The sequence below is a fragment of the Drosophila innubila genome, chromosome X (assembly GCF_004354385.1).
Source record: "Drosophila innubila isolate TH190305 chromosome X, UK_Dinn_1.0, whole genome shotgun sequence".
Classification (NCBI taxonomy): domain Eukaryota; kingdom Metazoa; phylum Arthropoda; class Insecta; order Diptera; family Drosophilidae; genus Drosophila; species Drosophila innubila.
This window is the reverse complement of record NC_047626.1, coordinates 19,353,596-19,367,122: the sequence shown is the minus strand read 5'-3', so window position 1 is coordinate 19,367,122 and position 13,527 is coordinate 19,353,596. Positions and strand designations below refer to the sequence as shown.

At 38.7% G+C, this 13,527-nt stretch overlaps 3 protein-coding genes across 3 annotated transcripts; all 3 read left to right on the top strand.

Moving 5' to 3' along the window:
• Nucleotides 1-537: 537 nt before the first annotated feature.
• On the top strand, nt 538-2,906 carry LOC117790412 (CXXC-type zinc finger protein 1-like). The gene is made up of 3 exons (XM_034629861.1): nt 538-636; nt 719-840; nt 896-2,906. Exons 1-3 carry the CDS (start codon nt 607-609, stop codon nt 2,508-2,510), a joined length of 1,767 nt encoding a protein of 588 aa, XP_034485752.1. The 5' UTR covers nt 538-606; the 3' UTR covers nt 2,511-2,906.
• A 1,216-nt stretch (nt 2,907-4,122) lies between these two features.
• Nucleotides 4,123-7,131, top strand: LOC117787898. The gene is made up of 4 exons (XM_034626529.1): nt 4,123-4,127; nt 4,526-4,593; nt 4,776-4,908; nt 6,794-7,131. Exons 1-4 carry the CDS (start codon nt 4,123-4,125, stop codon nt 7,053-7,055), a joined length of 468 nt encoding a protein of 155 aa, XP_034482420.1. The 3' UTR covers nt 7,056-7,131.
• A 29-nt stretch (nt 7,132-7,160) lies between these two features.
• Nucleotides 7,161-13,058, top strand: LOC117790403 (extracellular signal-regulated kinase 7). The gene is made up of 7 exons (XM_034629849.1): nt 7,161-7,264; nt 7,646-7,836; nt 7,892-8,098; nt 8,785-8,946; nt 9,018-9,114; nt 9,190-9,659; nt 11,194-13,058. Exons 1-7 carry the CDS (start codon nt 7,181-7,183, stop codon nt 12,866-12,868), a joined length of 2,886 nt encoding a protein of 961 aa, XP_034485740.1. The 5' UTR covers nt 7,161-7,180; the 3' UTR covers nt 12,869-13,058.
• Nucleotides 13,059-13,527: the final 469 nt, after the last annotated feature.

Genomic DNA, 13,527 nt, shown 5'->3' with positions numbered 1-13,527 from the left:
AAAAAATTAAGGTTAACATTTTAATGAAGGTTTGAAGCTTGTCAGATGAAAAAAATAGAAAATTTAATTAAAAAAAAAAAATATATATCAAAATAAAGAAAATATTTTAACAAAAATTCTGCACAAATTAAAAAAATTTTAGATAAAAAAAAAATTAAAAGAGGTAAAAAATTCAGAATACGCACGGAAATGTGGGTATTTTTTTAAGTTTAAAAAATCAAACCAGATTGGAAATGTTTACTGGATGTGCAACCCTCGGCTTAAGGACGCACGACCGAAAAACAACGGCACTTTTCCCCAACGGGACAATTTGATTTGATTTTCTTAAAATTATTAATTTATTGCAAAGCTATGGCATTTTCATATTTGCAAAGCCTAAATTTAAATTTAGCGACATGGCGCAATCTGAATAATGAACTAGTTCACGACTGAAAAATAACCGAAATTTAACTAGATCTAGTCACTGAACTAAATGACCTACAATCAGGGATTTAGTTCGTTCGTTCACTTTAGGGACTAGTTTAATAGAACTTAGTCCGAACGATTCGATACTGTTGTTGTTTGTGGGTGGCGGAGTTTTGCTTTTAGTGGCCGACTTGAGCAAGCATGGCGGATAAACGAAAATACAAGCGATCGGTAAATAAAACAAAACAATTCAAAGTGTAAATAAACAAAATAACTATATCTAAATATGGGTATGTTTATATCTGTTTTGCAGAAAGAGGAAATCGCGCGTGAATTTGACTTGCCCGAGCGCAAATCCAAGATAGCAACAATACTTAAGCAGGATGATCAAGCCTATTGTATTTGTCGAACATCGGATTGCTCCAGATTCATGATGTAAGTAGACTGACAAGTTGACAAGCAGAAATTAATTGATACTCATTGATTGCAGCGGATGCGATGGCTGCGAGGAATGGTACCACGGTGACTGCATCGGAATCACGGAGAAGGAGGCCAAACATATAAAGCAGTATTACTGCCGCAAATGCAAGAAGGAGAATCCCGAATTGCAGACGATATTTCGTCTGGTGGCCACAGAGCGAGCAGCGGCAACAGCTGCAACGTCAACAGTAGCTAGTGGCAACAGCGGCAACAGTGTTGGCATTACACCTGGAACGCTTCCAGGTAATGGCACAGCTGGTACGGGACAAGGCAGCACTGGCGCTGCAGCTGCGAGTGGTCGCAGGAACAATAACAATAGTGTGGCCAAAGAAACAAAGGCGGCAAGACGTTGTGGCACTTGCGACGGCTGCCGGCGGCCCAATTGTAATCAATGCGACGCTTGTCGCACACGCGTTGGCCACAAACCGCGTTGCATCTATCGGAACTGTGTAATGCAATCAACGAATCCGGCTCAGCAGCAGCCAGCGACAGGCGGACGAAAGCGGGAAAAGGGAAACCCAATGCAGCAGCAGCAGCAGCGCAAGAACAAAGTGGTGCGAACAGCCAGTCCAGAGATATTTGTGCACCCAGAGCTGGAGGGTATACGTCAGTGTCATGGTCCCGGCTGCCGCTGTCAGGCCCGACCGCAAAGTAAATACTGTAGCGACAAGTGCGGCTTCAATCTGGCAACTAGTCGTATTTTCCAGGTGTTGCCGCAGCGTCTGCAGGAATGGAACCTCACACCGTGCCACGCGGCCGAGGAGAATCGGGAGCAGCTCGAGGTGATACGGCAGAAGCAATCGATGGTACGTTTCGCACTCGCCGAACTGGAGAAGCGGGCCGAGGAGCTGAACATGGTGGTGGAGCGTGCGAAGCGCAGTTCCATCGATACACAGCGGCCGCAGGATAACGGCGATGTTGAGGATGAGCAGAGCATGTACTGCATCACCTGCGGACATGAGATACATTCACGCACCGCTATTAAGCATATGGAGAAGTGTTTCAACAAATACGAATCGCAGGCCAGCTTCGGCAGCATCTTTCAGACGCGCATGGAGGGCAACAATATGTTTTGTGACTTTTACAATCCGGCAAGCAAAACGTATTGCAAACGCTTGCGCGTACTCTGTCCGGAGCACAGCAAGGACCCCAAGGTCAGCGATACGGATGTGTGCGGTGCACCGCTCGTTCACAATGTCTTCAATCCCACGGGCGAATTCTGTCGTGCGCCCAAAAAGAATTGCTTCAAGCACTATGCTTGGGAGAAGATACGCCGGGCGGAAATTGATTTGGAGCGTGTGCGTCAATGGCTTAAAATGGATGACCTAATGGAGCAGGAACGCCAGCTGCGACAGCAACTTAGCTCACGTGCCAATCTACTCGGTCTTATGCTGCATTCCACCTACAATCACGAGGTCATGGACGAACTGGTACGCAAGCAACAGGAGCATTTTGTCGAGCTTGAGAAACAGAAGCGTCGACAGGCGCATTATCAGCAGGTGCAGCAGCAGCAACAGCATTATCAGCAGTTGCATCAGCAAAAGCAACAACATGTGCAGCAACAACAAGTGCAGCAACAGCAACAACAGCAGCCGATCCATCAGCAACAGTTGCAACATCAATAATTAGAATTAATTATCAATACAAATGCTAGCTAATTGGTCGTACATCTGTCACATTAAACATATATAGTATTTAGCAATTAAATATAACACTTCTGTACACCAGCCCTTTATACATTAAGCAAACACAAATACATTTGACAAGCATTAAATATTAAGTACACCGAAACCGATCACCATGGATATTGACTATATATTAAACAATAATGTCGTTACCATCGGCAACCTGATCAACAGAATTCACTATAACTAACCGGCTTGCCTCCCCCCTTTCACTCTTTTACTCTGCCCATCTCCCTCTTGTCTCTGTTGCACCTACTATATCTATCCTTCTCTCTGTCTGTGCCGTGTGTTGGTTGCTATGTGCCAATTCGGCTTGCCCCTGTTTGTTATTGAAAACTAAGCATCAAATATATTTATTGATAGCAAACTGTCGGCAATTGACACTGGGCTAACCACATACTCTCACATCATTTACATGTGACTTAATATAAATTATATTATGCCGATTGGTTAATAGCACATTAAAATTCGTATTGTAGGAAATATATAATTTTAAGACCTTTTTTGCATCAACTCAGGATCAAATTAAGAACGCGAGCTAATTCCAGAATTAAATTAAGTACATATGTATATAAATAAAACAGAAAAAAACTTAATTGATTAAACTCATTGTTTGTTAAATTATTTTTTACAACTATTACAGTCATTTTAAAGTTTTTTGAAAGATTTTCGATTTCCTTTTTAATATTGCACAATATTTCTATTACAATTGTACACTTCAATTCGAATTGACTTAACTTGTTAAACATAAATAAAATTATTTAAATTAATATAACAATTACTTTAATTCCAAATTCAATCCATTTATCAGAATTGAGTAAAGTAAATAAAAATAACTTTATAGATTTTTTTCCTTTTTAGTATTATAGCAAGTTTTTTTTCATACGCATTTCGCATATTTTATTTAATTTTGAAATTAATTGAAAGATATTCGAATTCGATTTGATTTAATCAGTGACCGCAACGGTTATAATTTTTAAACTAAAAATTATATGTAGAGTTTTATAAAAAAAATTGGAAAATTAACTATTATTTTTGAATTTTATAATAAAATTGGAAAAAACGAAGTGATAATGTTTGTTTTTTATTTAAATTTAATAATTTAAAAAGACTTAAATTCTTAACCCGTTTCCAGGAAATTGTTTTAGGTTTAATTTTTTATGCATTAACTTGTATATCCCTTGATATCCATAGATTTAATTAATTAAATAGAAAAAAAATTTTTTTTTATAAATGTATTAATTTCTTGACGTAATAATAGAGGTTGAAGTTTAATTTCAAAACAAAGCTGATTCTGTTGTCAATTTGCCGGCACGTGAATGATACGTCCTGAGGGACAACGCTAGAAAACCATAACCATAGCCATAACCACGAAACCGATAACAGACCCAAATGCATTTGGTGTAGACATGTACATATGTAGGATAGGATACAATCGCTGTCAGTGTCAGAACGGAACAGAACAGAACGGAAAGAATTGAAAAGGAGAACTATAAAGTGAGGTGAAGTGAAAACTAAGTAGTCTGGGCGTTAGTCGTATTGACCCTTTGAAATGCCGTAGACATTTAGCAAAATATATTTTGTATACCTTCTACACAACTCGACAATAAAAAAACACACAATTTTGTATTCAACTTTTGATCCTAATTTTTCAAAAATCGCAACGCGAGTTATCCGAGACGGTATCCCTTATTTATATACATATATATATATATATATAAACATATATATATGATAAAAATATATGTATATATGTTCAAGTGAAGTACTCAAATTGAACCGCGTAATTCGAAAGTGTTGCGGGGTCCGCAAGTGGAAAACGTTCAAATTTTCAAGTCGCAGCAGCTAAACATTCAATTCTCCTAACAACAATTAGAAAACCAACATCATCAACAACAACAACTGGATGCGGATTGATCAATCAATATAGCTATCAATCAATCAATCACTGCGAGTTTGTGTTTTGACTTGCTTTTTTTTGTTGTATTGCTTTTGAGTTTTTCAAAATCGTGGATTTTTAAAGGTAAGCTCATCCGAATTAAAGACATACATAAATTCCCTCATCTTCTGTCATTTCGTTTAATCTTTTGCAGTTTATTTTGGATTCGTGTTTAATCTTAATTATTTCGTTTTATTTTGTCTATCATAAGTAAATTGTAAGTTGTTGTTGTTATAATCATCATCAAACAATATTTCCATTTTCAGCTACTTCCTACACATTAGCTCAAGCAAGTCATACTCTCATACTGTGCCGGAGGTGTGAAGGTGTGTGTGGAGGTGTCCTCAACCCCAATAACACGGCCAGCTCCAGCTGGCCCCAATCCTTCACAGTCGGCAGGTAAGTGACATGCATTTTGCCACTTGATTTTCAAGTAGCTGTGCCAAAATTCTATTTCCTATTTCCATATTCAAAGCACTCATACACTATACTACACAATATTAAACAAAGGGTTAAGTGGGATTTGTATGATATTTGTGATATAAAGTAAAATTTCAACTAATTAAGATTATATTCAATTTTCTATAGTATTGTTGTCAAATTAATTCGCTTTTTTTTCTCTATATTTCATATACATCTTAAATACTTAAAAAATATTAAAGATAAAATCTTTAATACACAAACATTTTTACCGAAAAAACCAATCTCATCTACATCTCAAGTATTACAAATATTGTAAAGAATTTAAATAAAATATTAAATATACTATAGATTTCACCGAGAAATCTTTATAAAAATAAAAGAAAACTAGTAGCCTCGAAAATAACTTATGGTGGTTACGTTGTTTTCGTGGTTAGTGCTCAAAATATGTCTTAAGTTTTTAAGTTTTATATTTTTGAAAAAGTTATGTATTTATCATAACATGCGATACGTGTAAACACGGCAAGTGAAATCCAATTTTCAAATTTTTGAAAGACAACCGCTGTTCGGCTGCACAGTGTGCAGTTACTTGGAAATGTATAAATGTGTCTATGTACATATGATTTTTATAGGCATTTTCTATGCATATTTATTGTTAAACAAATTCAGCTTACTTCATTTGCGATTGCATGCACGAGAAATAACTCAGTCGATGGCATTTGAGGCGTCGTTTGATTGTTTTTTCTGGGGTTGCCACCGGCTGACAATTGCAACAACAACAACCAGCAACAACCACGACGGCAGCAACAACAGCACGTGACGTTGCCCTGGGCACTTGAGGCTCCGGGTTACGTTTGTCCATTTGTAGGCATTGCTAGGCCAAATTATTTTCCCTGCTCCTGTTTCCTGTCCATTGCACTTGTGTTTGTTGTTGCTACTGTTGTCGCCCACTTTCGCTTTTCGATCGATCTAACAATAATTCAGTTTCAATCAAATTGCTTCATGATATTATTTGTTGTTGCTTTTATTATTGTTATTGTTATTATTATTGTTGCTGTTTTTTAACATATGTACATTGTTTACCTACTTGAGCAGCATTTGCATATGGAGAAAATGCGAATACGAATGTGAATTCAAATAAGAATGCGGCGAATGCGAATTTGAATTCCAATCCGAATTCTTCAGCGGCATTCGCACGCGAGCTCTCAAAGCGTAACAACAGCAACTCTGTAAGCTTATCAGAGCTTAAAGCTCATTCGGCTTAGCTCTGCTTGATCATGGTGAAATTAATATAGGCTATTTTGCTATGAGCTTCGTGGAGTGAAGAGTATGAAAATATACATCTTACTATATTTCGCTCATTGCGGTGAACAAAATAAGAACCGTGGTGAATCGAATACGACACCTAATGTAATTTTTATCATGGCGTGTGTGTGATCGATCAAGCTATAGTGGAGTTATAAGGTGATGTCAAGCGCTCTGTTAAGGGTCGTTGTTTTAATATAACTATGTATATACATGAGATAGAAAGAAAAGAAAAATGTGTGCGAAACGAAAAATAAAGAAAATTGTCATACTTATACTTCGCGTTAAAAGTAAAAAAATTATATTAAAGAAAATGTGATTTTAATTTTAATTGAGCAAAAAAATGCAATTTTTTGTTACGAACCTATAAAATCTATAGTATTCGGGAATTTGGTATATTTGGTTTATAATTGTGCACTTATTTACTTAGTTTTTTTTTTACATATACATGTTTAAGCCAGATTTACTACTTGGTACAAAATGTATCTTAGGTAGCAAATGTACCAAAAGTGGCAACCGTGGTATCAGCACCAATTATTATCAGTAGCTCAATCCTTAGGCGCCATATATATATATCCCAACAAGGTGTTGGAGCTACAAGCTGGCGCCCGCTTTGGACGAAGAGAATCGACGTCAAGTCGTTCAAAAAGTTGGTCTATTTGTTGACAACATCATTGCCATTCCAGAACTGGAGGTGGCAAAGCGTAAATATCGTCGCCATCGGCACCGTAAACTGGAGCAGCAGCCTCCGCCGCCGCCCCCGCAGGAGCAGTACCAACAGCAGGAGCAGCAGACGGAGGAGCGACAGCACCAGCAGGTGACACAGACTCAGGTGCATCTGGTCCATGAGCGCACAAGTGAGCCGATACAGCGTCACTTAATCAAGGATAAGAACAAGGAAAAAAACAGGGATAAAGAAAAAGATAAAAAGGAAAAGGAGAAGCTGATGGCAGAACGACAATCGAACGCTCAAGAGCGTCGCATCCATGAGCTCGATCAGAATGTTGAGCGTTACTTTGAAGTGCGCAAGGTAAGCAATAGCAATCGTTATTGTTATCGAATGATCGATAAGCATAAATTGGCTTGGGTGATGTAAATGCAAAAATCGAGCATCGATTTTATATTCCTATTTAAGGATCGAAAGTGAAAAAAATCGATGCATTGTTATATCAAAAAATTGAGTTAAGTTCAATTAAAGCTTCGCCTTTACAATAACAAATATTACTTTGGCATATTTATAACTTTTGCTTTTGCAAATTGCTAGATTTGAGAAAAGTAATATAAAGAAAAATAAGTAAAAATTGAATAAAATATGCATATTTTTCCATGAACATCGATACATTTGCATTAAAATCGTCATTCTAAAATCCATCTATAACTCACATCACTAATTATTATCGCCTGTTATCAGCGCTTGGGCAAGGGCGCCTACGGCATCGTATGGAAAGCAACGGACAAACGCAAAAAGGAAACCGTTGCACTCAAAAAAATCTACGATGCGTTTCGTGATGAAACCGATGCACAACGCACCTATCGAGAGGTTGTCTTTCTGCGCGCCTTTCGCCATCATCCCAATATTATTCGCATGCTGGACATATTCAAGTGAGTCTTCAGTCATCAATTGAATCCATATTTTATCCAAATACCCTTGCCACAGGGCTGCCAACAATTTGGACTTTTATTTGGTATTCGAATTCATGGACAGCGATCTTCACAATGTTATTAAAAAGGGAGACGTACTCAAGGACATTCACAAGCGATTTGTCATGTATCAGTTGATCAATGCCATCAAATACATGCACTCCGGAAATGTCATACACCGAGATCTTAAGCCGAGCAACATTCTGATTGACAGCAAGTGCAGGTGAGTTGTCCTTGCTGATTTCCTTTCATTCAGCTTATATGGCTTTGAAAAAAACAATACAAAAACAGAAATACTTGTATCGGTACTGTTTTGCCAAAATTTAGATGCAGAATCAAATAATTAAATAATTAATATTTCTAAATGAATAATTAAATTTTCTAAATGAACAAAAATTGAAAACAGAATGAATATAGAGGCCAAATCATGATCAAAATGACATTTCGTTTGAAAATCGGTTCAGCTTTGATCAAGTTATGACTGTTTGAAGTTGGTTAGACTTCGGATTTAGCCACTTTAAAAGTCCAAATTTTTGATTAATTTCACATGATTTTTTACAAAAAAAATGAAAGGTCTCGGAATCAAGTTAAAAGTGTTGTTTTATACTAGTTACGAAATAAGGAGTTGATTAAAAGTGAAAACTTGAGATCTAATATTTTGAATTTTGCAAATTTCAAAGGGGGGAAATTTACATTGTTTGCTTTTACTTATTACGTTATAAGGAGTTGATTAAAAGTGAGAATTTGAGATCTTAAATTTTTAAAACCGAAACCAGAATGTAGTCAAGCCATTCAATTTGAAAATCGGTCGAGTTTTAAGAAAGTTATTGGTGTTTAAAGTTGGTCAGAGTGAAAGCTTGAGTTTTAAAATGAAGTTTGAATATAATTTTATATTTGCTACAATTGTAGACTCAAAGTAGCCGACTTTGGCCTTGCGCGCACACTGTGTCCAAAGCGACGCAACAATTTGGACTTCGACTGCAAGGAGGAGCTGGAGAATGAGGCCATGCTCACAGATTATGTGGCGACACGTTGGTATCGTGCACCCGAAATTCTCGTCGCCAGTCGCAAGTGAGTGTGCGAAATATACTTAATATATATAGAAAGGAAGTCAATAAATAATTCAAATAATTATCATGTAGATATACAAAGGGTATTGATATGTGGAGTCTCGGCTGCATATTGGGCGAAATGATACGACAGAAGCCGCTCTTTCAGGGCACCAGCACAATCAATCAGGTATATTCGAATATCTATAAACCCTGTATACCCTACACATATACATTTGTATATCATGTATTCCATCTTGTGCAGATTGAGAAGATTGTCAATGCGCTACCGGAAGTGACAGATCGAGATATCGAATCGATTGGAGCCAGCTTCGGTTCGGTGCTGCTCAGCAAGAAGATTGTGCGAGATCGTCGTCACTCGCTCGATGAGATGCTGGGCTGTTGTTGTCATGATGCCATATCGCTGGTCAAGTCACTGCTGGTGCTGGATCCGGATGGACGACTGACCGCCAAGGAGGCAATTGCACACTCCTATGTGCATCGCTTTCGCACCGCCTCGGCAACTATGGAATTGAACACGGATATCAAGCCGCCGCTCGACGACGATGTGCGCTACTCTGTTAACGATTATCGTTCCACATTGTACGACATGATTTCACCCGAAATGCGCTCCAGTGCCCGCCATAGTAACTCCACGACGATGACGCCCTCTAGTGGATCGGAGGTGACGCAGAGAATCACCACACGTTGCCTCAGATCCGTATCGAAATCCAAGTGAGTAAACCACATACATTTCTATTATTTGTATTTGGTGGCCTAAGGCGGCGGAGTGGGGCGTGTCAGGGCAGAGGGAGGGGGAAGGGGGAGGTCATGGCAATTTTAAGAGCTTCTCTAGTTGCTCGCTCGCTTTTGCAGATCTCGTCGCTCGTAGCATAGACGCTCAACGTCATCCACAGCGACGATGGCGACCAGCACAACCACAAAGACAAAGACAGCAACAACAACAACAACAACAAACGTACAGCAACAACAAGCACAACAACAACATCGAGTGGCTGTCAACAAAGCAGGGCGGGAGACGTTAGCATCCACATCAACGTTAACATCCACTTCAGATTCAACTTCAATAGATTCCACAACCATTCACCAAAATAATCCACAACCAAAAGAACTGGTCCAACAACAGCAACAACAACAACAACAGCTTCAACGCAATCCTCGATCAGTTCAACGACGTTTAACATATGCGTAAACGCAATAACTTTAAATAATATATTTCTTATCTACGTTATAAAATTAAGTATGTATTCTGAATGACTGGCAATATTTTTGATCCTTTTTTCCGTTGATCTGGCAGCCAACGATATTAATAATAATAGTAAATATATATATTGTTCTTAGGTTAGGTTAAAAATGTATCCAAGCTTAATGAACTATACAATTGAATATCTGATTTAAATTATATAATAACAAAAAATTATTATGATAAGCAATTTGGGGACAATAGTTATGAAAATTAAAGGGAAATATTTGCCGATAGTGTGACAATAAGTCGTAATTATAAGTGTAGCAATAGGTCGAATACAAATTATGTAGATAGGTTCCAAGTACAAAATACATGCATGTATTGAGAGTTTTTTTTTTAAATTAATCAACATAAAATTCAATTAAGAAATTATGAATCAATTTATAAACAATAAAAAATAACTTGCAATTTTTTTTAGGAAACAATTTAAAAAACTTATTCAATGAGGATTGTTCAGCTTAAAAATGATTTAAAAGCAGAACTTGGAAATACAATTCATATTGTAATCGCAAAATTTTTCATAGAAAATAGAGTCAACATTTATGTGCAGCTAGTCATAATTGTTTTGATTATATAAAAATTCTCATACTTTCTTTTATTTTCAAAATATGTAAATACGATGAAAATTATTTCTTTTATTTTTTTTTTAAAGGAAAAATCCATAAAAAATATATATATATTTTGCAAGGAGATTGTGATTTTGTCAAAACACTTTCTTGTAAATATGTTAATACGATGAAAATAATTTCTTTTTATTTTAACTTGACATGACATGGATTATAAAATAAGGATTAATGGAAAAATCCATAAAAAATATATATATTTAGCAAGGAAATTGAAGCTCTTATAGGAATATTAATATAATTTTTTAAACTGCCCGCGCCCAACAATACTCCACCAATTATTGCCACCGTTGTATCCACATAATTGCCTTCAGCTCTACTTTAACCAGTAAAAATGCTTATCGTACTCCTCCCTCCTACTCCCAACTCCACTTCATAGACAATCCTCAAGCCATGTGATGACGACTAAGACCTTTCCCGATTACACCAAGGTCTGGGTGGAGCAGCAGCGCAAGCATCAGCAACTGCAGCAGCAACAGCATGAGCAACTGCAACAGCAACAACATCAGCAACTGCAACAACTGCAGCAACAGCAACATCGTAGCAAACGCTTCTATCCTGAGCACAATCAACAGCCAAGGGGAAGCACCGGTTTCGCTGTGGAACCAAAACCGGTGGCATTGCGTCGGGAACTTGCTGCCGTGGCTGCAACGGCGCCGCGTACTGCCAACGGGGGATTGTGGCAGACGCCAGTTGTGGCACAGACACAAGCACAGATCCATTCGCAGTTGCAGCCACAGCCACAGCCGGCGCTGCATTTATGGACAGAGCCGGTGCCAGTGCCCGGACCACTGCCCATACCCGTGCCCGCTCCGGAGCCGGAATCGATGATGTCAGCGTCGCAGCTGCGTGCTCGAGTCCGTAGGCTGCGCAAGGATTGCAAAGAGAAGCGACAATCCAAGCAGAAGGAGTCGGCAGATGAGCAGCAGGCCAAGCAAGCACAGACACAGTCCCAGACACAGTCACAGACACAAGACCCGGATCTGACACAGACCCAGATGCAGGAGCTGGCTCATAGTCAAGCGGTCAAGATGGCCAGGGCAGAGTTGAAGGTGCAGCGGGAACGCATACGCAAGGAGCAGACCGTCGACCTGGCGATCACATTGGAGCGACTGCAGCTGGAGCATGAGGAGCTGCAGAAGAAGAACAAAATCATTGAGGCGGAGGCAATGAAGCAACAACATCCTCGCGAGATGCAATCGCAACAACAACCAATTAAAGTGAAAGCGGATGACTTTTACACGGCGAAGGGAACGGTGCGGGAGGCGAGACCCGCTGATTTCAAGCGCCTGAAGTCGGAGGCAACGTTGAAGCAGGAGATTGAACAGAACTTGGGTGGTCACATGACCGCATCTGCCGCCTTTGTCTGCTACAAGTCACGCCTGAGCCGGCTGGAGGAGGAGATGGCCAAGTGCAAGCGACAGCTCTTCCACTACGTTCAGGACAATGAGCAGTTGCTCCACAAGCGGAGTGTGCGTCATCATGTCGAGCAATTGCTGCAATCATCGCCAAGTCCGCCGGCCACGGCCAGCTCGAGGCAAACCGACTCTGGCGTGGAGGTGGAACTGCAGGCGACGCTCCAGCGTGACCAGCAGCAACTGAATCTGGGACATCTCAAGCTGGAGCGGGACAAGCAGAAGCAGCTGCAGCTGCGCGAATTTCTCGCACGTGACGAGAGCAATGCCAACGCCTATGAGCTGCCCAATCTCAGCAATGTCTACAAGGTCAGCAGCTGTCATGCCCAACTGCTGCCTCAATCCCAGTCCTACTCCCAGTATCAGTCTCAGATCCACTCCCAGTCCCAGTCTCAGTCCCTGTCCCAGTCTCAAGGCTCATCACAGTCACTTCACAGCGCCAACAACTATGTGCCACAGAAGACACGCCACAAGCAAATCTTCTCCAACTACTTCCCTCCGGAAGAAGAGATGCCGTGTCCTTGGAATGAACCGAAACAATCAACGCCCTATCATGATCGCATTTGTATTCAGGAGGCCAACTTCTATCAGGATTACGATCTGGCAAACTTTGAGGATCAGCATCTTACTCGCAAGTAGCCTGACAGCAAAAGATCTTCCTTAAAAAAAAGGAAAGATCCAAAAAAAAAAATATATATTACTCAACATGGCTTCAAAACAAAACCAAATCAAATCACCTTGCGATACATACAAATACTATATGTACATACATACATAGTATATATAATGTGCCATAGTTTCGAATAGAGTTAAAACTTTTAATTAGTTAGACCAAAATATCGGTTAATTTATTTATTGCAGCTGTCGTCTCATTCAAATCCTCAATCGACTTCTATTAAAATTCTAGATTTACTATGCAAATGTTTAGAGCTTTCAAGGATTATTCCAAGCTATTATTTATTTTAAAATTTGTTTAGATTTTAATAAAATCACATTACCGTTTCATTTATTCATTCAATTAATATTCAAAAAAAGTTATAATTTCATAATTAAATTTTTACTCAATCTTTTCAAAGCCATTACAACATTTAAGTATTAAAAATGCTCCAAATTATTTTTGTACGTTTTTTTTTAAGTACTTAATTAATTTCTGTTTGTGTCCCAAAAAAAAAAAAACGGAATTGAATTTTTTGTAAACCACTATCAGCAAAAACTTCTCTGATGTTAAGTGAAGTTTCAATAATAATTCAATGTTTGTTCAGTAAAAATCGACAATCCACTTGAAGTTCAATAATCTA

Coding starts and splice junctions, on each gene's coding strand:
- LOC117790412 (XM_034629861.1), top strand. CDS start 607: ATGGCGGATAAACGAAAATACAAGCGATCG. Junction 637..718: donor AACGAAAATACAAGCGATCG/GTAAATAAAACA, acceptor TCTGTTTTGCAG/AAAGAGGAAATCGCGCGTGA. Junction 841..895: donor GATTGCTCCAGATTCATGAT/GTAAGTAGACTG, acceptor CATTGATTGCAG/CGGATGCGATGGCTGCGAGG.
- LOC117787898 (XM_034626529.1), top strand. Junction 4,594..4,775: donor AAAATCGTGGATTTTTAAAG/GTAAGCTCATCC, acceptor TTCCATTTTCAG/CTACTTCCTACACATTAGCT. Junction 4,909..6,793: donor CAATCCTTCACAGTCGGCAG/GTAAGTGACATG, acceptor CTCAATCCTTAG/GCGCCATATATATATATCCC.
- LOC117790403 (XM_034629849.1), top strand. CDS start 7,181: ATGGCAGAACGACAATCGAACGCTCAAGAGCGTCGCATCCATGAGCTC. Junction 8,947..9,017: donor ATTCTCGTCGCCAGTCGCAA/GTGAGTGTGCGA, acceptor ATTATCATGTAG/ATATACAAAGGGTATTGATA. Junction 9,660..11,193: donor AGATCCGTATCGAAATCCAA/GTGAGTAAACCA, acceptor TCCACTTCATAG/ACAATCCTCAAGCCATGTGA.